This window comes from Durio zibethinus, chromosome 12 (genome assembly GCF_047325235.1).
Source record: "Durio zibethinus cultivar Kanyao isolate XHJ-2024 chromosome 12, ASM4732523v1, whole genome shotgun sequence".
Classification (NCBI taxonomy): Eukaryota; Viridiplantae; Streptophyta; class Magnoliopsida; order Malvales; family Malvaceae; genus Durio; species Durio zibethinus.
In genome coordinates this window covers 23007866-23034621 of record NC_143173.1, presented here as the reverse complement: position 1 = coordinate 23034621, position 26756 = coordinate 23007866, and the positions used below count along the sequence as shown (strand labels likewise).

Below are 26756 nucleotides of genomic sequence, written 5' to 3'. Positions count from 1 at the left end.
GAGAAAACAAACTTTACATGCACATTTTTTCTGTCCGAGGAGAGAGTGTTGTCATTTTTTTTTCTCTGTTCAGTTTAGATTGGGGCATAGATGTTGTCATCTTGTTGATAAATGAGGTCATTGTTGAATTAGGAAATTAAGACAAAACAACGACGACGACAATAATAATAATAATAATAATAACTTTATTTTTTTTATATACTTATCAAATTTTTTCGAGTTTTTATCATCTATTATTTTATAAAACTAACAATAATTGAATGTATGAAAGTTGTTTTGCTTTATCGTTCAAATTTTAATATTTATAATTTTTTTATTTTAAATTATGAATTTTATTTTATAAAAATAAATAAATAAAGGGTCGACAGCTTAAAACTAGATGATGATGAGGTTAACAACAAAACAGGCCCTAAGAAATTTTACAAACTAAAAGGAAAAAGGGTAGTGCTTCACTTTTCTCTAATCCTTATCTAGCTTGAATCTCCAAGGAAAGAATATTGTCTTCAATTAAAAGTAAACACTTTAAGTAATGAGATAACAAAACATGAACAGAGAGTTACAACTAAGCCAACCTGGGTACTGCTTATTAGGTCAGAATATTGTCTTCAATATATATTATGCTTGAGAGTCTGCTCCTGCCGGTTTTGCATTAAGAAGAGGCTGAAGAGCTTTGACAACAATTGTCATGTTTGGCCGGAAATCTGCCTCATACTGTACACAAAGTGCTGCAACTGCTGCTAGCTGAGATCCCCAAATATATATATTACAAAACAATCGAGAAAAGTCTTACGAAAATAATGTAGCAGAAGAGACAACAACCTTGGCAATTGCCTTTGGTGGGTATTCATTGTTTAGCTTGGGATCCACACATTGCTTAACCTTGTCTTCACTTAACCTTGGAGTTGCCTTCATCATTGAAACCGAGTTAGAGACGCATACTAAATGGCAGTGAATAGGAAAAGGAATAGGAAAAGAAACACACCCAAGTAACAAGACTCTGTTGTCCTTTGGGCATTGTATGGTCTACTGGTTTTCTCCCTGTCAAGAGCTCAAGAAGAACAACTCCAAAACTGTATACATCACTTTTCTGCGTTATATGCCCTGTCATAGCATACCTACACAGAAAGAAAGTTTAAGCAAAATGTTCCCTTTCTAGTGGTAATATCCCGAATTATTTTATAGGTTCGGAACCATAACAGGCCCTTTTAGTACTTAATAATCATAAACAAAGCAAAAATGCTAAGAACCGAAGCATAGTTTAGTTGCTTCATTCAGTCATCTTTAAAAAGTGATATCTAATGAGTCTAGAGTTTGAATCCTAATACCTGAAACCCTTTTCCTTATCCCCGCTACGCCTCCTAAGTACCAAAAATGCTAAATTACAAGACTTACTCAGGGGCATGATAACCAAATGTACCCAAGACTCTAGTCGAATGCAGTCGAGCTGCGGTGTCAGAAGATTGATTTGCTAAGCTGAAATCGGCAATTTTGGCCAAGAAGTCATCAAAAAGAAGGACATTGCTTGATCTGACGTCGCGATGAACTATCGAAGGCTGAACTTTCTCATGCAAATATTCAAGACCTTTTGCAGCACCACAGGCAATTTTAGCTCTTTGGTTCCAGCTGAGAACTGGACCTGGTTCAGCTCTTTGTACACCTTTCCTCCCTGAACAAAAACCAAAACACTGAAAATGAATAAATATTCTAAAATGCAAAACAAAATAAAATCTCAAACCTAAAAGATGGAATTGAGCATACCATGTAAGACATCATGTAAAGAACCCATTGTAGCGTGCTCATATACCAAGATTCTGTTATTTGCCTCCAAACAATACCCTAACAACTCCACAAAATGTTCGTTTTTAAGTCTTGAAACTACTGATAACTGCAAAATCATTGTAGCAATAACATGGGATCAAACTTAAATTCTAGACAGATCACTTTAATAGGGGAAACAAAAAGGTTATCTAAGTCTCACCTGTGCTTCAAAGTCAGAATCTGGTTCTGGTGAAGAAGCGGTATCCAGCTTCTTTATTGCTGCAGGCTGACCATTACTTAACTTCCCATAGAAAACTCGGCCATAAGAACCTTCTCCGATCAAAGCTTTTGTACCAAAGTTATCAGTCATCCTGTTTAACTCATCTAATGGAATAGATGGAATTTCAATAGGTAGAACTTTTTGAGGAGCCCCACTTTTAACCACATTGGAAGTCCTTGGCTCTCCTCTTCCACTGCCTGTTTAGAACATGATGAGTACACATTGCATTTTAAGGATTCGAAAATCAATGTCATGACTATTGAGGCCTAAGAAGAAGGAAAAATAGAACAAATAAAGCTCAAAAGTTAAAGATAAGGGAAAAAGAAGAAAAAGAAAACAATTACCAGCGCCACCGAATTGATTCCCTCCTATTGGTGGGGCTGTATATTGGTTTGGAGGTGGACCGTCGGGCTCCTCCTCCACACCGCCGCAGCATAACATAGCTTAGGACGTTAATGTCTCAAAGACTCTCTTATCAATTCAATGCAAAATCAAACCTTTTCCTGCATGGGAAAAAAAATGAAACAATTTCATATTCAGGCAGCGGCGTCCAAGGTTCCAATCACCATCCCCTGGAAATTTTCCTCAAATGTAGTAAAAACTACTAAGACTTTAAAAGCAACTTGGGATTTTATTAAAATGATTGATCTTGAAAGAATCAATGTGATTAGAATGTATAGCAGCAACATCGTAAATACAAGTAAAAATCATAATCAATTGTCAATGCACATATGATTTGCAAGGTCACATGAGCCAATATCTCAAATGAAAAAGGGAAACAAAATAAGAAAATCATTAGAAACATACCTTAAAGCCTGTGATTTGATCAACTCAAAGTAGGGAAAAAAACAAGGAAAAAAGTTGTGAAAAGCTGGATTGACACAGAGAGAGGGGAAAGTTGATAACAGAGAAAATTGCGGGAAAAGAAACAAAATCTTTATAGGAAACAGAAAAGTGGAAGTTCTTTGTCTTCTTCTTTGCTGTTTGTTCCTCCTTGCTCTGTAATGGCTCTGCATTGGAACAGACAATTCCCCTGTTTTGCGAGAAAATCGGGTCTCTCTTATAGTTTAACCGTTAAAATTAACCTACTTCTAAGTGCATTCACGCTTGCACCCCTCTAAACTAAACCCATATTTTCTATTTTCTATTAATGTATTTCTTTTTCTTTTTCATGATAATCTAATGATAGGTTTGATATTTGACATGCTTGTCAATAAAGAAATCTTACTCCTACTGATAATTTTGATTTTTTAAAAATTAATCCATGCTATTGAACTGCAATATTTTTTTACATTATTAAACTCTTTTTTTTTTATAAAAGATTACATCATAATTAATTTTATATTTAAATTTATTAAATATTATTTTTAAAAATAATTATATGAATTACCCTTGTGCAGCTTGAAATTCAAAACCAGTTTTTATTTGCATGCATAATTTTTTATTTGCTCTTTTCAGTACTGAAAGCTTGTACTTATCATCATTGTACTTTGATTCAGAAAATTTTAGAATAGGGTCTCAGTTCTTTTCTCATAAAATTTTCAGGATCACAATCACCCCACGTCTAGTACGAAAAAAAGAATACAAAAGGCAAGGCGAAAAACAGAGCACATGATCAAAATAAAACTTGAAATATTGGAGAAGCGGTTTAATACAGGAAGCCAACAGCAATCACAGCCAAAAGATCGTTCCATACATGTTGCCGGAATAAACTTTGAGCAACCAAGTTGACTCGTACAAATCATCATTTCCTCCACTAAAGATTCAGCAGAAGGCGGCCGTCAGCAAAGGGATTAGACTGTAGAGGACATATCCCATGTAAATACAAAAAAAAGCCCTGATCGTAAAAATGAAAGCTTCAACTGTTTGTCGATTGAGACTCTGGAAATTTTCGAAACTGTACAAAACAAACTCAATTCTCCATGGTTTCCTATCTCATTCTTCCTCCCAGATACGGCCAGTTACCCTCAACTTCAGCTCTTGCCTATCGCCACCAGAAAAGTATAGAGCTAAGTTCCTTTGGATAATAAGTCCATCCTGACTGTCACGAACTTTCCGATGACTGTCCCGGATGCTCCTGGGAATCCCCTGCCATATTAGTTTACGGCCATTGCAACCAACTTCCAAACTATAACTAAACTTTTTTGCTTCATTATTGTCACCCATAAAACATAAAAAGGCCATATAGACAGGTGCCATGCCAACCTGGAAAGCCTCAAAATGCAAGCAGAACTGTCTTCCAAAACAATTGAACAGCTGCACAGGATGTTAGAGTTCAGAAGGTAGGTTAGGGCTTCATATCAAGACAATATTTATTTGACCAGAGGAGCAGCAGATGAAAACATTATGATAGATCGCATAGAAAGTTAAAAGTAAGTCTAGGACAAATTATTTAAGAAAACAGCAGTAGCTCATTATGCAATAATTTTGGATAACTTGTTGAAGGAGTCCTTTCAGAAGCATAAGATTTGCAGTTTAAAACCTATAACTTTAACAGTCCGAACAGAAACCACATAATCTCCTTCGTAACTGTAAATTACTCAAGTGACTTACATGGTTTTCAACTTCTTTTGACAAATATAGAAGAAATAACTATGAGCAAAACTTAACAACAACAATGTTTTATCACAATCCACAAATAACTATTATCAGAGAAGCATAGTAACACTAGAGTTGTCATGTAATGTAGCATAAACCAACTTACAGTAAGCATCCATGTGGCATTTTCAACTTCGTGTGGATTTGATTTGACATATCGGTGGTTGAAGGTACATCCATCATGCATGTCAACCTTATGATCGTCCGTGAGATGTGCAACAAGAGTTGGGATGTCACCTGTGATGGAGCACTCTGAACCAACATAAGGGCAATTGTAAGGACGAAACCAACAGCATTGCTCATGCTTAAGCTTGCTGTAATAGGGGAAGATATCATGGCACCCTAGGTTCTGGTATTTACAAGGGATTTCCAAGGATTCTGCAACTTTCTCCAAAGCTAAACACCTTATATTTCCAAGATCATAGCGGCACGTTGGGCAACAGTTGTGCACTCGAGTCTTGCAGTTTGAACACAAAGTGTGTCCATTTGGGCACTGTAATAGAAGATAGGATACAACATGTAAAAATTTTAGTAACTGAGTAATGTTTATAAATCTGAATAATAAAGAGGTTAAAAACAAATTTTCCATACCATAGTCAAAATCCCCATACAACCTAATTAGTAAAGGAAGCAGTAACCATACAACACCAAAAGCCAAAAAAGCCTATGTCTAGACAAAAATTTCCAAATCCCTTTCAAATCGCTTTCCAATCACAATGATGATTTTTCCATCTCCCTTCACGAGAATAACTCTCTTTGCAGGCTGCAGCAACCAAACTCCAAGATGATAAGTTATCCCATTTTATAGACAAAAATAGCCTTTTTCCCCTGTAACACTATGTCCATAGCCCTTCGTGCCTTGTGCCTGATTCCTTACACTTCACAAGGTACATAACAAAAAACCCAACTAAATAGGGCATCATAACCAGTTCTTCACCACCATTTTACCCCAGCATACAGATATCATCACTTAGTCCCATACAAGCATATGAAGGAACACATATAGCCTTCACAATGAAGTAATTAAGAAAATTCAGTAATAGGAAAAACAATGAAAAAGGGTAAAAAACAAAATACTACAACAAAACTATATTTTTATGGAAGAGCCAAAACAATTATACACAGGTGAACAAACCTGGTGAATTGGTGGGTACATCAAATTTGTGCATACAGGACACTTAAGGAGCTCATAAACACCATTGTCTGAATGAATTAAATGTTTTCCAACAAAACTAACAGCACTTTTCATCGTTGTAGTATTACTCTCGGACTTTGTTGTAGCAATGTCAGTATCTGCAACAGCAGAATGAGATTCAACAACTTCTTTGCACTCACTGCCTGCAGGAGCCATTGCTACTCCAAGTCTGGCAAAATCTCTGATCAACTACTTAAATTATTTATATTTATCCGCTTTTGAGAGGCTTCACTCTCTATTTCCCTATAATACAGGATAAAAATTAGATGTCATCAGAAAGAAAGATATTTTAAACAAAACATCCTGAAAGCAAATTACACAATCATAAGCAGTTGAACGTCCAGAAGAAAATGTGAACTATTTGAAGGAAATTGAACAGAATTGTTCTCATCCACAACATTAAATTTTGGCAGGAGATGGCAACCATGGCAGCCCACGGTATCTATGGTAACTAGATCAAACAAGATTAAACCCAAATTCTCATTTAAGCGGCTGAACTTAATGAAGAGTATCAATTTGCTAACACTATTCATCATATTGCAACAAAAACCAAATAATTCTGAGGTAGCATTTTCAGATGTATTCAACCTGTTGAAAGAAAAATCTAGCTACAGCAAACTTAAGATACATCATTATTATGTTCCAACAGGGCATTCAAATATCCATGGCTATTATTGTATATAAAAGTTCCACCTAGGACATCTTATAGTTCATATAAGAAGACTTCTTCCTTCTTAATTCTTTTTTTTCAAATTTCCAAAAGATGAAAAGAAAGTTTAAAGTGTAAGCACAAAACTTCTCCCATACACTTTGTGGTCAGTGAAACTAACATGCAAAACGCAAGAACCTATGAAACAGTGTTGAGTACTTTAAAAAGCAACATCCTAATGCGGAATAATGGTTTCCAATCTTTCCAAGAGAAAGATAAGCAATTCTAACAGCGGGAAGTTTGTTCTACAAAAATGAGATTAGCTGTTTCCACGTTGGAAATATTTACCAAGCAGAAAAACGCGAAGAAAGCAAAAGCATATTAAAAGGGGTCATTCTTCCACCTATCAAAAAAATTCTCCAGATTGCTATGCACAACAACAAGAGACGCTTTCAAGCTTCATGTCTAATTCCTTCCAAGAAAACTCATAACAAAATTTGCTACATCTTTAAGCAATTAAAAGGAAGGATTACCAATCGAATAGAACCCAGGTTTGCTCAAACTATCTTTCCTAATAACACGATCACGTGAGAAAGCAACCAACATTCCCAGATATTTAATGAAAATACTGTCAATTTCAATCAAATATAATGCTGAATAATGCAGAAAAGAACCATCCTTATCGTTGATGCAAAATAACCATAAAAAAAAAAAAAAAGCAGCCAAAATATGAGACAAGAACAGCATAAAAGCAAAACTTCCTCCCAAATTACAATCAAATCCACCATTTTTCTGTTTGATTTTACCCACCAAAAACATCAAAATCTTCAATTTTTTAAGCTTCTTACAAAACAACCAGACAATGAGAGAGAGAAAAGTGAAAGAAAACAACGGCCTCCCCACACCCAATGTCCAAATTCCAACAAAGTTCTCTTTTTCGATGCAATATCAAACTAAGTTTGTCCAAAACCAACTTCCCAATTTGGATTAATTAAAACAGAAAAAAAAAACAAAAGCACTTGTTTTTCAAGTTTCAAACCTTACCAATCAAAAGAAAAACAAAACAAAACAAAAAAAAAAAAAAAAAAAAACAAATCCAAAGAGGAAAAAAAACAAATGCCCAGTTGAGATTTCCAAGTTTGTGTCTTTACACACCATTAAAATCCACAAACAAAATTCTGCGTTGTTCTCCAAACATTAAAAAAAAAAAAAAAAAGGACAGAGTGCCAAAGGTGCAGCGAAACTTACGAGTTTTAAACCGAACACATGGGAAAATGAAGGAAAAACTTGTTTGGCATCAATCAAATGATGGCCATGCTTTTCTTTGCAAATGCAAACGCGTCTCTCTTTCTTCTTTTAAAAATATATATTTTCGATAATTTTGGTTTTTTTTTTAAATTTTTTTTTTAGTAAAATATTTTGGTTTTCTGTATGTCGTTTCCAGCAGTGATTTCTTGTTGTTCCCTCCTTCGGTGGACCGATGCCTCTGAGTCGCAACTCGCATGCAACGTTAGAAAATTCGATTGAATTATTTTTTAGCACTCCTAAATACGCCATAATTTTTTTCTCTTATACTCATTTTTTTAAATATTTTTTGTAAGTTATATAAATATTCTTTTCACAAGTGTTGTTCGAAAATCAATTTCCCAAAGTTTTAGAAATAAAAATTTATAAAAATTTTTATGAATTAATGTAATAAAATAATTATTATTAAAAATTTATGAAGTTTAAAATTAATAAAAAATTACTTTTATTATTTTGATATTAAAAAAATAAAATCCTATAAAACTCTAATTAAATTAAAAATAAAATAATAAATATAATTTTTTTATAATTATTTGAGTCCTTTGATAACAATGTTCTAAGTATCATAATGCAATGATTAATTCATGTCCTAAGCATGAAATCAATATATTCCCAACTTTCAACAAGAATATGAATGATCATACAACTTATCTTTTTCCTCATATAAAATGGCATTGGACAATACTGTAGTGTTTTTTTTTTTTTAAATCAATCCCATTTCATGCCAAAAATATATGTATTTTTATATAGATATTTTTAATAAAAATATTAATAAAACATTTATCATTAAATAAGTATCGATAAAATTTGAATTATAAATAATTTTTTTAATAATTTTTTTACACATTATTAATTTTCACATTTAATTTTATCAATCTATTGGTTTGAATTTTTTTTAAAATTTTTATTAAATTATTTAAAAAAAAAAACTTTTCAAATTTTACCTAAAAAATTTAATGTAAGGTTTTTCCCCTTTTCAATGACTTAAAACTTTAAATTCAAGATTTAATTTTTTTAAGAAAAAAGTGGAATCAGTCACAAAAGTCATTAACTTTTAAGGTTATTATTATTTTTTAAAAACAATTAAGAATATTTTTAAATTTTTTCTAAATTTGATTTGTTGATGATTTTAAATATATATTTTTTTACATCGATTTTATGTATTCAAAATTTTATTTTTAAAATACTTTTCACAAAATTTGAATTAAAAATACTAAGAAAATGAAACTCCTCTTTTATCAACCGAATTAATTTTTAAGGATACTTATGTATATTTTAAAGCTCATGACAAAGTTATTAAAAAAAAATCTCCAATTAATATGGTGGTTTTTGACCATCTCCACAAAGATGTTTGAGCTTTTATTTATGTACTCAAAAGATATCATGTGCATTTATTTGAACAATTGGAGGCACCTTGCCATTGTAACCCTCTCACTAAGGTGATATCAGAACATATCAATTTGGATATTTAATTTTTTTTTATTCAATCTATTCGGATATTTTATTTTTTGATTCGTATTTAATTCGCACAACAAAAATATTTGGATAAAATCAATCCATAAAAATTTAAATCGGTTCAAATCGGATATTTGAATCTACATATATTGAAGTTAACCTACAAAAAAACTAAAGATCAAATAACGGGGAGCCAAAATTCAAGGTAAAACAGATTAATATTGATATAAAAATCAACTAGTTTAGAAAATATTTTGAATTTCAATAAAACAAATATTACCCATTAATTTGCTATTAATATGCTACAACCACAAGCATATAAGCCCTTTCAATGCAATTCCAAAAGTATTGAGATCACTGAAATACTGAATGGCATGTCTACTCGGACAGCAACAGTATTTCCATCTCCGCTCTCGTATAATCTGCAAGCTCCATTTAACAAATGATTAATGACTATTACAGTACACAGCACATCCCCAAATCAAAGTGAGCAAAATGATTATTAAATGTAATCATTAGGTTCACCTAATATGTACCGCACATTATGATCAGTTGATTATGATGTTATAAAGAACACAATCAAGCGCATTTCCTGCTAAATCGGTTTCTATGTCAGGATAGATAACGCTGATAATATTAACAAATGATTTCAAAATATGACTATTACCATCTTAACTTATATCAGACTGAACATTTACAAGGAATGGACTAGATGAGATAATCTAGTCCATTGCTTATAAAAGTTCCATTTTTAACTAAAACAAGTTTAAATAATTACACTAATCAGCACCAACATGCAATCTGAACAAAGTTATCAAGCAGAAACTTAATTAGAATCAAGGAAAGATGCTCTGCCACTGGGTGGCTTTCAAACACAACTCCTTATCCAGAGATAAATTTCAAGTTCCTAGTCCCTACTGGTATCCTGAGTATTTCTTAAGGAAGATTGCACCATTTAGACTAGACATATTGTGGTCCTCAATTTCAAATCTGACAACATATAAAAATAGGAGATATCTAGAGACAACTTTGTAATTTCTGCTCTTTTGTCTGTCATTTCATATACAGAATAATGCAAGTCCACAAGCTTGTTCAAAGAATCTCAAGTATGAATGGAAACAGGCATAACGTGCATGGCCACATTGAACGTTATATGGAATTCATTAACCATGTGAGGCTTCCAATGACACTAGTTGAAGCGGCAAGAAACTCGAACAATTAGGTGTATATAATTTAATCTTACCTTCTCAATGCCACCACAAGATGTTATGGTTCGTTTACAATAATACTGAAACTGGTCATGCAAATTCATTCATTTCACAACAACATATCTTTGCAGTATTAAAGACTGCATTCCTGTAAGCAGGAAGGATGGTGATGGACCAATGAGGCAAGTTATAGTGCATGTTATTAAATAACACTCTTGCAGCGGATTTGGTATCATAGTTCGATCGGAAAGCTGCACAATCTCCTGATTCTGATGTGTATATATGAGCCTGGAAAATGCCAAACATTGACTAGAGTCAGTAAACAACTAAAGATCCTACATCTGCTGGAAGCAGGGGACTTTGAGAATACAAGCAGAAACCTGTTGGAAGCTTCCAACCAAGGATTGTTCCAACAATAAGTTAGGTGCCAACAACGTATTTAGATATTTTATATACTTTAATGTGAACAATTTTTGTATATACTTTTATGTGAACAATTTTTGTATATACTTTTATGTGAACAATGTTTTGTATCTTTTATTTTATATACTCCAGCAGGATTGCATGCTTTAACCTTCAATAACTTTTACAAGAGTCCTGCAACACATATTAATGTCTAAACTAGACTGCCAGAAACAATTTAGAATATATATGTATATTGTGGCTCAAAATATATATATATATATATATATAAATATATATCTCTGTGTGTGTGTCTGCATTCAATGTTATACTTGGAAGGATTCATTACTTACCCAAATGCCAAATGGCCTTTGTTTGATTGCTAGTAGCTCAACATCCAACTGCAAGTTAAAGAAGAAACAGAAACGAAGGGAGGATAATGTAGGAAATTATTCATGAGATTAAACAAAGATTATGGCAAGGGACAGAAATATGGCAAATAAAGATCTAGAATGGCTAGGAAAGCTTTCAAATGATCAACATACAACATCTACGTAAATTTTAGATGCATGATGATGGATACATTAACTCAGTTGTTGCATTTGGAGGAATTTCCTGGACTCCTTTTTTTTCCATATGCTAGCTCAGGTGGAACTATCAGCAGCCGCAAAAAATAAAACCATTGGTTACAAAACATTTTCGCTTTTCAAATTAAGGGCAAAGACGTTCAACCAAGTTCATAATCACAAATTATACATGAAAACAAAAGTAATTAGGCATCAACTCAAGTTGGCTCTACTTAAATGGAGGAAAAAGAACTTTTATGCCCATAAAGAACCTGAAATCTCAAAAGGTATAAATGTGAAGAAATTGTAATTTTCTTATATAATTTGTTTGTTTTACACTATTTCAGTTGATCAAAATAAAACTACAGAATTTTGAAAGCAAATAGATTATCTTTCTAAGTTCTAAGTTATGCTGTCTATAGTTTTTACACGAAACAGCAAGGAAATAGTATGCTGCAAACTGATCTCACCTGGCCTCATACACGCATTCCTTCAACACCAAGATCCAACCCCGTAAGCACATTTCCCCTTTCGGATTGGCCAATATCGAATCCATAAGGCTGCACCAATTGAAACATATCCACATTGCCTAAGTCTGAATCTCTATTTGATATCACCTGATTAGAAATGTTCAGTATATGAAATGCCAAGAGCTAATGGACAGTATAAAATCAACAGAATGGAGACCATAGAGCAGCCAGAGCAATTGAAGATAGCATTAATGTCATTGCTAAACAAATTTGTTCTGAATGATATCTGTGAAAACATGGAGAATCAGAATGAAGTTCATGTGATACAGAGTTTATGCTAGATGAAAATCTTAACCTCATTCAAACCAAGTATCTCTTAATATCAAGAAGTTTAATCTCAAACTCTTAGTGGATTTATAAATCTGAATGTCCAATTCATGCTTTTGGCTACCAATAAAAACATTTGGCTCATGCTGATTTAGCAGCCTACAAGTCTCTGATAGCCTACAAGGCTTTTACAGCTATGGACTATGGTGGTTACTAAAGGCATGAAAAGGACTATGGAATGTCTCTTTCTTTCCCTTTTGTTTCTGAATGAAGAATCAGTTCACAATGAATAGTTGCTTAAAAAGTGAGGGATAGAATATAAGTGTAGTGTTACCAGTAGATTTATAAGGTGTCAAAATAGTTTTGCTGTTCTTATTTCTAGAATATTAGATTATCCCTTTTCGTTTAAACAAAACACATAATCATTCAGTCTTACTGTCCCCCTCCAACACCAAGTCCTTGTCTACTCATCATAAACGTGATGCCTCTCCATTTGGTAACATAGTGAACCTACAGAAAAGGAACCATATTGCATTAGTTGTATTTGAATTTATGGGATGAACAAACAAAACAATACAACATTTTGGGATTTATCAGGGGTGAAAAAAAAACCAACTTCAAATGAGTATGGTCCTGATACTATGAATGGGGAACAGGCACAGTCTTTGATAAATGAAAGATCACTTACATTGTTACATTAAATTTCGGTTACTATCTTGTTTTTTCATGTTTAGGCTAGATTTTCAAATTTTTTTCTAACTGGGAAACATAAAGTTTTACTATTTATGTTGATTTTATTCAGCATGAAGTCCCAAATTAGACACATAAATGAAATAAGTGAACTGAATGACATTGCAGTTCATCATTTACCAGATTTTAATGAGCATTTCTCAATTCGGGAAATATGATTAGCTCCTAAGCCTCTCTCATAAAAACTACTCTATATGCAGGTTGGTAGAAAGTAAGATAAAACATGTCATAAAAGTATATAGCATAGAAATTTTTTATGAAATCTAATTCGGTCACCACCGTACTGCAACCTGAGATCCCTTAACAGCCTTAAGTCCACTGCCGACCTTCAAATCATAGTACCTGGAGAATATTGTGAGTGTTAAAATCTGTATAAGCAATTGCATATTAGAACAGACGCAGAAGAAATACAGCATGTTTTTTTTCAGTTTTTCTTCTAAGCCAAAGAAAATAGATGACATCCGACACCTAAATGTAAGATACAATAGGAGCAATAAGCTGCAGCCTGTTCATCATCAATCTGACCCGAAACTCTGAAAATCATGCATTCTCAGAATAGATTCTAATACACTACACATAATATAATAGCTTGAATATAACATTGTTTTCCAAGTTTAAGATAAAATAAAAAATACAAAAAATTGTTCACATAAAAGTATATAGAATTAATGAAGGATAGTGAAATTTTACTAACTTATTAGTGGGGGGAATCCTCTGGCTTTCTGAATGATTTCCATTGTCTTGATTGAACAGAAGTTTGAGTGCCACATTTACCTTTACTGAGATATTTTTCTCTTCTTCAGCCATGTCCTATAAGACATAAAACAGCATCGACCTAAGTAATTAGAATCGGATATCTCAAGGAAAAAAAAAAAAAAGAAATGACAACTTTTAGTACTGAAGAAGTCACATTTTGCAGTAGTGCCAGTTTTTCACTAAAGGTATTGAAACCTTCCTTCTTCTCAATAGATTCCTTAATCTGTGAAAAAGACACATACTCTATCAGTTTTCAACAGCTGACAAGCTCAAATATGACATCTTGATCTTGTATGCTTTTAAAGATTAAAAACATGGTAATGAAACAAGTTTCATTGTTCCAACACATGTAAACTTAAAAACTAACCTCTATAAGAAACCTGCTATACAGAAATGATTAATACCTTAACTGGTGTAACTTATAACAATTGGAGATGTTTGCATTGGAGAACTACCTGCACTGCCCCCAACTACTTGCACCTTATAGCATTCAAGAGTTGTTCTCCAACCAATAATATATTTTATTAAATATGCCATTATATACAAATAATGTAAGAAGCAATCCAACAATAAAAATCAACATCACAATAAACATTTAATCATCCACAATAAATATAAATTAAAAAGTTCCTAAATAAGATAGCAAAACACAATGTAATAGCCTACAAGTACTAACAATTACACTAGGTCACCAAATACACTCCATTCCACTTGAGTCAAACTATATCAACCTACTAGGATACTAGAAAGCAAATTTAAAATAAAATAACTATCCGAAAAATATAACTACAACATTCCATGTTCAGTAGAGTTGTTAAATCCCTTCCATCTTCAATTTCTTGAAAATAAAATAACAAAAATATCCATAATAAAATAGAAAAAAAATTAACTTATAATGAAATGAACTAAAAATGAAAATCAAAAGATTACCTTCCACTTTAAAGTCAATCATCAATGACCATCTTTATTTTATTAAGGATGAAGTCCTTAAAATCTATGAAAAAGTATATATAAAATTCATTAAATCACTAAAGAAATGAAAGATGATAAGCAAACAACATAAATATATCTAATTAAGTTATGAATAGTTAAATACTTACCAAGTTCATTATCTTCCCAAACATTTAATTTATCCTCATTTTCAACTAGCACAAGTGCAGATTTAGCCAATTATGTGTGCATATAACGGCCTCAACCATTTTTTGAGTTAAGGAACTATGAAATGGATCAAGAACATGCCTTCCAGTGCTAAAAGCAGATTCAGAGGCTATAGTAGACATAGGAATGGCTAATACATCTCACGCCATTGCAACAAGTATTGGATATTTGTAACCATTTACCTTCCACCAAAGTAAATGTCAAAATTCTTGTCATCTTACTCATATATATCCTCTAGGTACCTTTCCAATTCTGATTTCCCTTCTTTGCATTGTGACTCTGTCCTTCACCTTTTGTATTTTGACAAGGCATACGCCTCTACATCATCACCATCAATATTCTCTTTTAACTGCATTGGTGTTTGGGAACCAAAACTTGCTCCTCCATTATAGCCACCAATAATTGAAGCATAATGCTCCAAAAATGTATTTAAAGTGACCTCACCCAATTACCCAACTCTGCAGCCTTGTTTTCATCATAAACCTCATCAATGACAAACATTGCATAATCCATCTTGCATCTAGGATCTAAAATGACAATAATGAATAACAAAGGATTGAGGTTCTTTACATTTTCCCAATATTTCTCAAACTTTTGTTTCATTCGCAAAGCCATCAACTGAATATTTGGATTTGGATCATGCAATTTGTCATTAATTAGCATTCCAACACCAAACATCACATGAAAGTAATTATTACTAGTGACATACAAAGAACTAGAGACACGCAAAGCGAAATCATAAAAGCTTTTCAAAAAAAGCAATAATCCACGAACATAATTCCAATCATCTTTAGTAGGCAAGCACCTATTTTTTTCTACCTTAAGGTCAACTCTATATTTGTCATCTTGTTCCTCTAGCCTATCAAAAGCTTTCTAAAACTTCAAAACAGCTTTTAACATAAAAAAAATTGAACTCCACCTAATCTTAACATCTAAACAAACAAGACTTTTACTTGTTATTTTCTCTTGCTCCACACAAATTTTGAATCTTTGCAACCTTTCAGGGGATGACCTCACATGCCTCACAGTGAAGCGGATTTGAAAGATTGAGTTATCCAAATCCTTCAAACCTTATTTCATTGTAAGACTAAAAATTTGTGCACAACACCTCATATGCAAATACTCACTTTTTAAAATGCTTCTCTTCCAATTATTAAGTCTTCTTTTTACATATTGGATGCCAATACCATTAACACTTGCATTATCTATTGTGATAGTGAGAACTTTATCTATTCCCCATTCAAGCAAATGCTTATCAATGCATTTTCCAATAACATCACCGAAATGATTAGGAATTGGAATGAAACTGAAGATTCGTTTATGTAATTTTCACTCTTGATCAATGGAATGAATTGTAAGACACATGTAACTAAGATTTTGCCTAAAAGTCCAAATGTTAGTAGTAAGACAAACTCTTAGTTTTGATTCTTTTAAATACATCAAAAGCTTCTCTTTCTCATTTAAGAAAAAGTCATAGCAATCTTTTGTCATAATGAACCTTGAAGGAACTTGAAATCGAGGTTGCATAACATTGTAAAACTTACGAAATCCATCATGCTTAACAATTCTAAAAGGCAACTCATCTAAAATAATCATCCTAGCACAATATTTTTTACATGATCAAATTTTTATGTAACACGTGATAAACCACTATTATTCCCCTAGTCATCCCTAAAAAGATTTTTAATCATAAGGGTCTTTTAGTTCTCATCAAGTTTATTCAGAGGGTTTTCTAAGGCACCTATTTATGTGGTTATGCAAGACAGTAGTTTCATTTGCACTAGGACACTTGATGATTTTATCACAATAGTTGCAAAAGGCTTTTTGATTAGCTCTATCATTACCAGACAACTTGATAAAATATTCCTATACCTTGGACGTTAAGCATCCCAATTTACCACTATGTGATTTTTTAGCATTTGTTGGAACAAGGGTAGTGATATCTTTTAGAACATTTTTCGTTGTTGTTTCTCCAATAAGATGAGCTTTAAGCCCCAATGGCATGTTTTGAGTAACAAATGATTTACTTTGACTTAAAGTGTTATTAGGATTGCTTAATGTTGTCAAATCCATCCATGTATCTATACGGTATAAAATAAAATAAAAAATTAGAATCATGAAAAAAAAAAGAATTAAAAATCAAAACATCCAAGAAACACCGGAATCTCTACCAAATTCCCACAAACTAACATGAAAAAACATCACACAAAAATTCAATTTTTCACTTTCTTTTGATATATTACTACTAAAAATTACAATTTTTTTAAAACATCTTAAGTAAACTTGGACAAGTTGAACTTATCTTGAAGATCCGTGATGTTTTTTAAAACAAGACTATAAAAGTAAAAGATATCGTAACTTTGTGTGAGGCAAGAGGTAAGGCTGAAAGAGAGTGAGACCAAAAAAGATTGAAGGTGATGATATGCCCTGTGGCTGTATGGGAGCCTAGGAATGGAGCACCTAGGAGAAGATCATCAATTGTTGAGACTTGGAAGCGACCCCATTAACTGCTTTTAAATTGAATGGAGTTTTTTGGCCATTATTTACTTTTAAATTTTAAATTTTTAAGTTTTATTCAAATTAATCCAAAATTTTTAAAATTTAAATAAAAAATTTAAATCGATATGAATTTTTGATAATTTAATTATGTCATTTATTTAAATTCAAATTAAAATATTTAAAATTCAAATTGTTCTAATTCAAATATTCAAACTCGAATCGATCTTTTTGATATTTTTAATTTTTTCTCAACCCTACCTCTCACGCCAATAATGTAAGGTGAAAATTGACTCCTTTATTTTACCACAAATCTGAAACACTATTTTTCTATTCAGGACCACCCAATTTTTCACCAATTTATTATTTATCTCTTCGACAACGTTTTAAATAACTAAACAATAAATAACAAAAAACACTAGATAATAAATTAAAAAATGGTGGTTAAAAAAATATTACAATAAACTAGCATTTAAATAGTATTAGTTAGAAGTTATAATGATAATTAAATATTATATTTGTATAATAAATTATCAAATTAAATTATACAAACAAACCGATTAGCAAATTAACATATAATTAGACAAAATTTTATTAAGTATTTTGATATGTTATTGTTGATGTAATTCATAATTTGATTGAAGTAGTATTTACCACTTCTTCAATTTTTCTTTTGCTATTTTATCCTATTCCTTATCTGCTATTCGTGTCATAAATTTTTTTATATTTTAAGAAAATTTTAAGATAAATAATTTATTATGTATTTTAAATTAAACAAAATGTATGTAACAATGTAAAATAAATGATCTAAAGTTATATATTATAAATGATTTTAACAAATAATCATCAACTAAATTTATATTCAAAATCTTTATGTTAAAAAAATAATTTTTTATTAATTAAGTCACCCCTTGATTATTGGTGTCATAGATTTTGTCTTGACTAGGTATGGCAACCAAGCGGCAATCAATGTCTCACTTCCAAATTTCAAATGGCAGATAGTAGTAATTAATGACACGTTTGTTTTTGTATTTTGATATTTTTTAATATTTTTTTATTTTCAAATTACACTTTTTTATATAAAAAAAATTATAAAAACACAAGTAGGATACCATATTGGAGCATTCGATTTATATGTTTCAATTTGGAGTAAATGTTAATTTTTTTTTTTTTTTTTTTTGGGTTTCAAGAGAGATAAAGCTCTATAACAAGAGAATAGAAGGGAGATTAAGATCAAGCTTTAATTTTATGTTTTCTTAAGACGTTTTTATCATTAGATTAAGACGTTGAAGACATGTTATCGATATTTATGTTTTGATACATATAAAAATTTGTTGAATCTTGGATTTCATAAAATGAGATAATATTTTACCTTTATATCCCATGAAGCTTTTGTCTCTTGTATTAAAATCCAATTCGAATATGTTAAGTTGAGTTAAAGTTTCCGATCTTAAATTTTCAATAAGTTTGATTTGAGTTTATTTTATATTTTATTTATAATCAAGGTAAGGTATATTTTATTTTTTTATATTTAAAGTTATCAAAACTTTAAATTGGAAATTAAATTTAATTAATTAATTTAATTATTTTTAAAAATAATATTTAATAAATTTATTATTTACATTATGACTCCTACCATTTTTCTTAATTTTCAAAATATTATATTTTTTTATAAAAAAACCAAAATTTTTATTGTTAAAACTAAAATTTCATTACTCATATGATAACTGTTAGTAAGATAAACTTCATCGATATTAAATGAGAATTTAGATTTTATCATATTTTTTAATACAATATAATTGAATTTATTACACCATTAATTGAATTTAAATGCTAATTCATGATAAATTTATTTAATATAAATTTTTTTATTTCAATCACAATTACAATAATTTTTATTACTATTTTAAATTTTATAAAAATCAATTTTACTGTTCTTTCAAATTGACCCAAATTTGGATTATTGAAAAAGTTGTGAGAGTGAGCTTGAAAACACTACCCATTGGATATCAAAGAAAGGCCGGCACTCCTTTTGCTCCTCCGAAAGGCCCATTATAGAAAAAATAAATGGGCTTTATCACAAACAAAAAACCATTGAAATAATGCTTTTTACAAAAATTGAAGAAAGCTTTTATTATTATTATTATGTTTTTTAATTTGCCGCCCGTATATTAAATCAAACAAAACTCAAAAACCTTTTACGAAATTTCTCACTCTCAATTTCTCTATTTAAAAAAAAAAAAACCTCCCTTTCCCTTTCTCTCTTAGAAATGGAAGAAGAAGATCAACGCAAAGTCACAGATCTAGTAGTCGACCTAGTTCGTCGCTTACTACCCCAACAAAACCCTAACTCTCCTCATTTCTCCCAATCTCTTCGTTACGCTCTCCGCATTCTCTCCAGTTGTTTGAACCCTTCCATTTCCCCCGATGCCGACGCCATCGCCGAATCCATCAAGCGCCGTCTTGCCACTCTTGGTAACTCCTCTGATGCCCTTACTTTCGCTGATCTCTACACCAAATTCGCTTCCAAAAATGGCCCCGGTAGCGTTAATAACAAATGGGCCGTTCTTTATTTGCTTAAAATTATATCCGAGGATAGAAAAACCGCCAAAAACGGGATGGATTTTTCGTTTCTCTTGCCTAATTTAGGGTTAAATGATGATGAAATGGGAAATAATGTAAGGGTTTTGAATGGTAAAGATAACAGAGAAAAGGGTTGGAAAAATGGGGTTTTATTGGTTTCAAAAGACCCTGAAAATTTACGTGAAATTTCGTTTAGGGAGTTTGGGAATTTGGTTAAAGAAGAGAATGAGGTGACTGAAGAGGTTTTGGTTAGAGATGTACTGTATGCTTGTCAAGGGATTGATGGCAAGTATGTGAAATTTGATAGTAACTTGGGTGGTTATGCCTTATTGGATTCGGTTAAGGTACCTAGAGCAACTCGAATTATTGTTAGGAAGCTTTGTGAATTAGGGTGGTTGTTTAGGAAAGTTAAAGGATATATTTCCGAGAGTATGGATCGCTTTCCTGCTGAAGATGTGGGGGCTGTGGGGCAGGCATTTTGTGCTGCTTTGCTGGATGAGTTGTCAGAGTATTATAAGTTATTGGCTGTGCTAGAGGCTCAGTCGATGAATCCGATTCCATTAGTTTCGGAGAATGCAAGTTCCGGGAATTATTTGTCCTTGAGGAGATTGTCAGTTTGGCTTGCTGAGCCAATGGTGAAAATGAGATTAATGGCTGTTTTAGTTGATAAGTGTAAAGTTTTGAGGGGTGGTGCAATGGCTAGCTCTATTCATTTGCATGCACAGCATGGTGACCCTCTTGTTCATGACTTCATGAGGCAATTGCTTAGGAGGGTTTGTTCTCCTCTTTTCGAAATGGTGAGGAGTTGGGTTTTGGAAGGGGAATTGGAGGATATTTTTGCTGAGTTCTTTATTGTGGGGCAACCAGTGAAAGCTGAATCCCTTTGGAGAGAAGGTTACCGTCTGCATGCTGGAATGTTGCCTTCGTTCATTTCACAGTCTCTTGCTCAATGTATTCTGAGGACTGGAAAGTCTATTAATTTTCTTCGTGTCTGTTGTGATGACCGAGGTTGGGCTGCTGCTGCAACAGAGGCTGCAGCTGCTGCTGGAACTACAACCAGAAGAGGGGGTCTTGGATATGGAGAGACTGATGCACTTGAATCTCTGGTCATGGAAGCAGCTAAGAGAATTGATAAGCATTTGTTGGATGTTATATACAAGAGGTATAAGTTTAAAGAACACTGTCTTGCAATCAAGCGATATTTGCTGCTTGGACAGGGTGATTTTGTGCAGTACCTGATGGATATTGTTGGACCAGAGCTTTCTGAGCCTGCTAATACTATTAGTTCCTTCAAGCTAGCTGGATTACTGGAAAGTGCAATTCGGTCATCTAATGCTCAGTATGATGATCCTGACATACTAGATCGGTTGAGGGTTAAGATGATGCCTCATGGTTCTGGAGACCGTGGCTGGGATGTGTTCTCATTGGAATATGATGCTAGGGTTCCGCTAGATACAGTGTTTACTGAATCTGTCATGATGAGGTATTTAAGAATTTTTAATTTTCTATGGAAGCTTAGACGGGTAGAGCATGCACTCATTGGTGCTTGGAAGACAATGAAACCCAATTGTATTACTTCTCATGCATTCACAAAGCTGCAACGTGCAGTGAAATTGCAATTGCTATCAACATTGAGGCGATGCCAGGTTCTTTGGGATGAGATGAATCATTTTGTTACAAACTTGCAATACTATATCATGTTTGAAGTCTTGGAAGTGTCATGGTCCAATTTTTCCAATGAAATGGAAGTAGCCAAAGATCTTGATGATCTACTTGCAGCACATGAAAAGTACCTCCACTCAATTGTAGAAAAATCACTCCTAGGTGAACGATCACAAACCCTTTACAAGTCACTGTTTGTCCTGTTTGACCTTATACTACAATTTAGATACCATGCAGATCGATTATATGAAGGAATTCATGAGTTGCAAGCAAGGTATGTACTAATATTATATTAGTTGCACATATTTAGATATCTTAAGTCAACTGTCCTGTTTAGATGTTCCCTCACACTTGCTTTTTACTTTTTTTAGAACTGTGGAATCCTCTTTAAACTCTCGAGACAAAAACAAATCAAGGAAGCAAGAAAAGGATAAATCTTCAGAGCCAGGGTCTTGGATTAGTGAAGGCAGGAAAGCCCTAACACAACGTGCTAGTGAATTCCTTCAAAATATGGGACAAGATCTAGAAGCATTAGCTACAGAGTATACATCATTGCTTGAGAGTTTCTTAGCTCAGTTGCCTGTTCAGCAGCATATAGATTTGAAATTCCTCCTCTTTCGGTTAGATTTCACTGAATTTTATAGTCAGCAGCATCCTACAGTATAAAAGCTGTCAATACATATGGGTTTGAGGCTGACATTTTGAGACATGAATATAGTCTTTAATTCACTAACGTGATTTCTGCCATGTCACCACGCAATTGAACGATCAACCGATCACCTGGCGACCATATAGACTGACCAATTTGTATGACATTGCTTGATTTTAGGTATGACAGCTTGAGCTTCTCTTCATTTAAATCTTGTTCTGTATGTCTTTTCCAGGTATCTGACATTGTATCTTGCATATCAGATGGTGTGCTTTCTGAAGGCTTGTTTGGAACTTAGCAGTTGAGTTGAAGGTATTTTTTATACGACTTTGTTTGTGGTGTTCAATGTAGTAGTGTACACGTTTTTGGATCTGATAGTCCAATGATTCATTGGTGTTTTGTTAGAGTTCTTACAACTTGTATATCTGTACCATATTTCTCTATTTGTTAATTGATGAGCAATTCATGCTATGTGCTTGATTTTTATATCTCTTTTATTTATATGCTTGATTTTTATATCTCTCTTATTTAACTTAAACCATTTCTTTTGGCATACCCTTGGGTATTTTATTTTGGCATTAACTTGTGGTTTTTATCCTTTGTTTTGTTGCAATGCCTGGTTTTTGGTATTGCTGGTAAGTTTGGCCCTATGGATGTGCACTAGGGAGATTGATTATTTTTTATTAATTTCTACCATAAGGGATTGGTTTGTAATATAACATCTCCTGTTGCCGTATTGAGAGTGATTGGTTTGTAATTTTGACATCGAGTAGAGATTAGTAAGGGCTAGAATTTTTAAGTTTGAAGTATGACTAACTCTGTGTTCTGTTACTGCTTTGGAGCGTACTCCTTTGGCCTTCATGTCAGGTGTAGACTTTTTTATGTTTTTAATATTTTTCAAAAATATTGTCCAAAATTATTAGTATTTAAATGTTGCAGGCTACCTGATTTTATTATGGAATGCAGATGTTATCGACTTGACAGAGATGATATTATTTTGTTGTAGGAGTCAATCAGATCTCTTATGTTTCCAGTAAAGTTTTAGTTTATTCATCCAATGCTAATGCACACCTAATTCTAACCCATATTCTTAATTTTGGGTTTTTCATTTTTATGTTTTCCTTCTTTAGCATTCCACAGCAGTCATTGTATCTGTTATGTCTACAGTGAAGGTTGCTATCCACTGTTGATGAATGTGGAAAGTTGCCAAAGGATTTGGGCTTTTCTATCGCTTGGCACCTCATTTGCCACTTCTAGACCTGCTTTAGCTACCTTGTTGGTTAAGACAGCAGAAGAAACTCACGCTTTCCATTCGATTAGACAACACTGGATAAAATACTAATGGTTCTTTCATCCATTGGTATTTGATTCATTTATTCTGTCTGTTTTGGTGGTAGATACATGTATCAATTTTGCTTAGAGAAGGGTTTGAATTTCTTTGCCCTTAAATAAAAAAAAGAAGCATGGTTCGAATTGTCTTTTCCTTAAATCAAAGAAAATGCAAATGGTTCTTGAGTTTGAGATGAATAATACACGAGTGAAATAACTCTGAAATTTTTTTAAAAAAATTAGTATTAGTACTAATCTACCATTTTGATGGATAAGGTCAAGATCACCAGCCAATGTGTATTTCTTCCCAGTGCACGGTTAGAACTTTGTTTTATTCTTAGAAGTTTCGGCTTCCATCTCGCTTGCGAGCCCATATTTTTTCTTTGTTTTAAAGTGGCTCTTATCTGATCGGAAGGCTAATCCTTGTGGATTTCTCTTTGACATGGGTTTTGCTTCAACAGCCTCGCCTTTCGGAGTTGACGGTTGCTCGTTCGGCAAAGAAGCTGAATCTGATTATGTGGAACAAAGTTTTTCATCCAAGCGTCTGTCTAGCTAAAACTGTAAAAGTTTTGAACTTGGGTTTCTGATTTGCCTTCTCTTGTTCTTTCCCTGAACCATTTTTAGCTGCACACTTTTCTGGCCCTTTATAGTCCAAAGGAGGATCAAATGCAACAGAACACTTGGTTTCTACTGTCGATGTAACGATTCGTACTCTCATGGCTGATCATTATTGTATAATCCATTGTTAGGCAAGAGCACGTGCAGATTTTCTTCCAGCACAGATTTTGAATTTGAGATGACCAGGAAGCTTGAGATATATTCCCTTTTCCAGCTTTTTAGTTTTCATATACATGACATAGCCTTCTTGCAGTTGCATGTTCTTCATCATCCAATCTGGCAAGAAAACTGTACCCCCTTCCTCGCCAGTGTAATCGAGAACCCCTCGGTGGGAAACCTTCCCTATGGATTGCTTCTGAATGAATCTCAGACATTTGTTGAGGCATGGGGATTTGAGTTGCCATGAGAGGCATGAGTGCCTTGGCAGCAAGCATAATAATAATAATGATGATGATCTAATTACCAATCTCTAGATGTTCTTTTTCAACAAAAGAAAGTGGAAAACAACCATAAACACTTTCTTTTCCAGTTAACTGTGCATAGTAATAAAGGCATATGTAGTTAGCCTAACGAGTTATTATAAAAGCCTCTAATCGCCTTGGCCAAGCAATTAAAGCGTCTGCCTGCCAAGTACATAGAATTTGCTCAGGCGACGACTTATTTTCGTTTCAATCCTATTAGCAAAAGACCATTAAAAAAAATTCTATTATTAAAAAAAAAAAAAAAAACTTTCCAAAAACAAAAAAACCAAGAAAAAACTTAATTATCTAAATACATATAAAGCCAAATGAAAGATCAAATAAAAAATCAGCATTTAAAATTCAAAGAATTAGCAAGAAACTCACATTTAATGAGCTAAATTTCAAGTTACAACCATCACATTTCCTTAAATCAAAATATGGAAACCAAATATTTCAATCCACAGTAAATAATGAAAAAAAAAAAACAGAAATGAAAATTTTTAAAATTCCAGAGCAACTGAAATGGAAATCTAAAGATACCTAACAAAAAATAAAATAAAAAGTTTCAGATTCAAACTAATTTTCAATTACTCACATTTTTTAAAAATCCAAACTTTGCATGCATCAAAACCCATAATCAGATTTATGGGTAGAGGTAAATATTTTTATAAAAAGTAAAATTTTTAGTAAAGGATAAGAAAATAGAGGAAGGTAAAAAAAAAGTAAAGAAAGAAGGATAAAAAAACAACCACAGTCATAACCATCATTAACAGCCTTTATAACCAGCGTTAGCTGCATAAATTACCACTGAACTCAACATCCTAACTACCACTATTAATCTTTACCAAACACCGTAACTAATACCTAATTATCATAAAATCCTTCAGCATGTCAATAGTCAAAAGAAAAATGAAAAAAAAAAAAAAGAAAAAGAAATAAACATAATATATCATGATAACAAAAAAAATAACAAAAAGTAGAAGATAACAAAATCAGGAAAAAGCTAAGGTATAAATTTTGCGGTTTTGGGTTTAAGAGGAAGTTGGGCAAACAGAATGAGAAAAATGATAAATGAAGAAAAAGGAAAGAGCTTTAGGTTTTAGATTCTTGGATTCTAAAATTTTTTAGAGTTTTCTTTTTTTTTTTTTTAAGAATAATCTATAAAAAGCTAAATAGAGATGAAAGGTAATTATGCAATATAGTTCTTACCTACTACTCTGGTTATTTCTCTCGGTTCTATTCCCTTTCGATGATGATATGAAAGCGATCTTAGTCGTCGAGTTTTGGAGAAGGAAGATCTCAACCATTGATTTTTTGAGAGTAAAGTATAGTAATAGATTTTCCCTACTGAAACCTCCTTCATAAGATGTTTTACTAGCTTTGGGTTTTGAACAAACTTGAAAACTTCGCCCAGAGGTCACTATAGGTGATTGTCTTTGGTTTTGTATGAAAATCTAATTTTATGATATTGTTTCAGAATTGAATTTTTAAAGATTCAATAATAAAATGTATTTTTTATATTATTTCAATGGAATTGATGTGATTTTTCTTTAATGCTAAAAATCGAGTGAAACAGGAGCTAATATACTAGTTATTTTAAAACGAATAGCAATGAACCAACCATGCATGTTCTTTTAATTTGAGATTTTCTATTATTTTATCAACAAATCATGTGTTTGTTGATAAATATGTCTCTATATGATTCTTGTTTCTGCCAAACTTATACGTCATTTCATTTGTAATGTGATGCAAAAATAAGAAAAAAAAAAAACGCTCCCAGTTTCTATCAGTTTACCATTTTCTTCCTCACTACTTTCTGTTATGACTGTCATTTTAAACTGGCTAATTGATGAAGAAACTTTGAACTCATAATACATAAAATGTGTTTCTTTGTCAGTGTTTGACATGGTGGCCCAAAGTCCCAATGGCTTTCCTTCTTGCTTTCACCACTGGTTTTATTTTTCTCACTTTATAATTAGATAGAGCCAATTTTATCGTTCTTAAGAAAACCCAGCCCACTGATAAGTAGCAAATTAGCAAGAGCAAACGAAAGGCCTTAAATGAGCAACACAGTCCAATGT

General features: G+C 32.5%; 4 protein-coding genes across 7 annotated transcripts; 1 reads left to right on the top strand and 3 right to left on the bottom strand.

The window, feature by feature from the left end:
- Positions 1-366: 366 nt before the first annotated feature.
- On the bottom strand, positions 367-3235 carry LOC111296732 (protein CYTOSOLIC ABA RECEPTOR KINASE 4-like). Its single transcript, XM_022891172.2, has 7 exons — positions 2383-3235; positions 1979-2235; positions 1759-1885; positions 1393-1666; positions 983-1115; positions 820-906; positions 367-741 (listed from the first exon to the last, which is right to left on the bottom strand). The coding sequence occupies exons 1-7, from the start codon at positions 2477-2479 to the stop codon at positions 616-618; spliced, it is 1101 nt and encodes a 366-aa protein (XP_022746907.1). The 5' UTR covers positions 2480-3235; the 3' UTR covers positions 367-615.
- A 306-nt stretch (positions 3236-3541) lies between these two features.
- Positions 3542-7999, bottom strand: LOC111296735 (E3 ubiquitin-protein ligase SINAT2-like). The gene is made up of 4 exons (XM_022891176.2): positions 7729-7999; positions 5772-6074; positions 4743-5129; positions 3542-4294 (listed from the first exon to the last, which is right to left on the bottom strand). The coding sequence occupies exons 2-4, from the start codon at positions 5985-5987 to the stop codon at positions 3974-3976; spliced, it is 924 nt and encodes a 307-aa protein (XP_022746911.2). The 5' UTR covers positions 5988-6074; positions 7729-7999; the 3' UTR covers positions 3542-3973.
- Positions 8000-10598: 2599 nt separating this feature from the next.
- On the bottom strand, positions 10599-13947 carry LOC149515897 (uncharacterized). The gene is made up of 7 exons (XM_089741693.1): positions 13874-13947; positions 13658-13773; positions 13254-13305; positions 12650-12723; positions 11887-11976; positions 11204-11251; positions 10599-10736 (listed from the first exon to the last, which is right to left on the bottom strand). The coding sequence occupies exons 2-6, from the start codon at positions 13768-13770 to the stop codon at positions 11233-11235; spliced, it is 348 nt and encodes a 115-aa protein (XP_089597819.1). The 5' UTR covers positions 13771-13773; positions 13874-13947; the 3' UTR covers positions 10599-10736; positions 11204-11232.
- A 5585-nt stretch (positions 13948-19532) lies between these two features.
- Positions 19533-26092, top strand: LOC111297112 (gamma-tubulin complex component 3-like). Of its 4 annotated transcripts, none has more exons than XM_089741250.1 (4): positions 19533-21892; positions 21990-22447; positions 22531-22579; positions 23435-26092. In XM_089741250.1, the coding sequence occupies exons 1-2, from the start codon at positions 19644-19646 to the stop codon at positions 22282-22284; spliced, it is 2544 nt and encodes an 847-aa protein (XP_089597376.1). In that variant the 5' UTR covers positions 19533-19643; the 3' UTR covers positions 22285-22447; positions 22531-22579; positions 23435-26092. The 4 variants fall into 4 exon arrangements, with proteins under 4 accessions (XP_089597376.1, XP_089597377.1, XP_089597378.1 ...); XM_089741251.1 differs by having other exon boundaries at positions 23398-26092; XM_089741252.1 differs by having other exon boundaries at positions 24058-25049.
- The last annotated feature ends 664 nt before the right edge of the window (positions 26093-26756 follow it).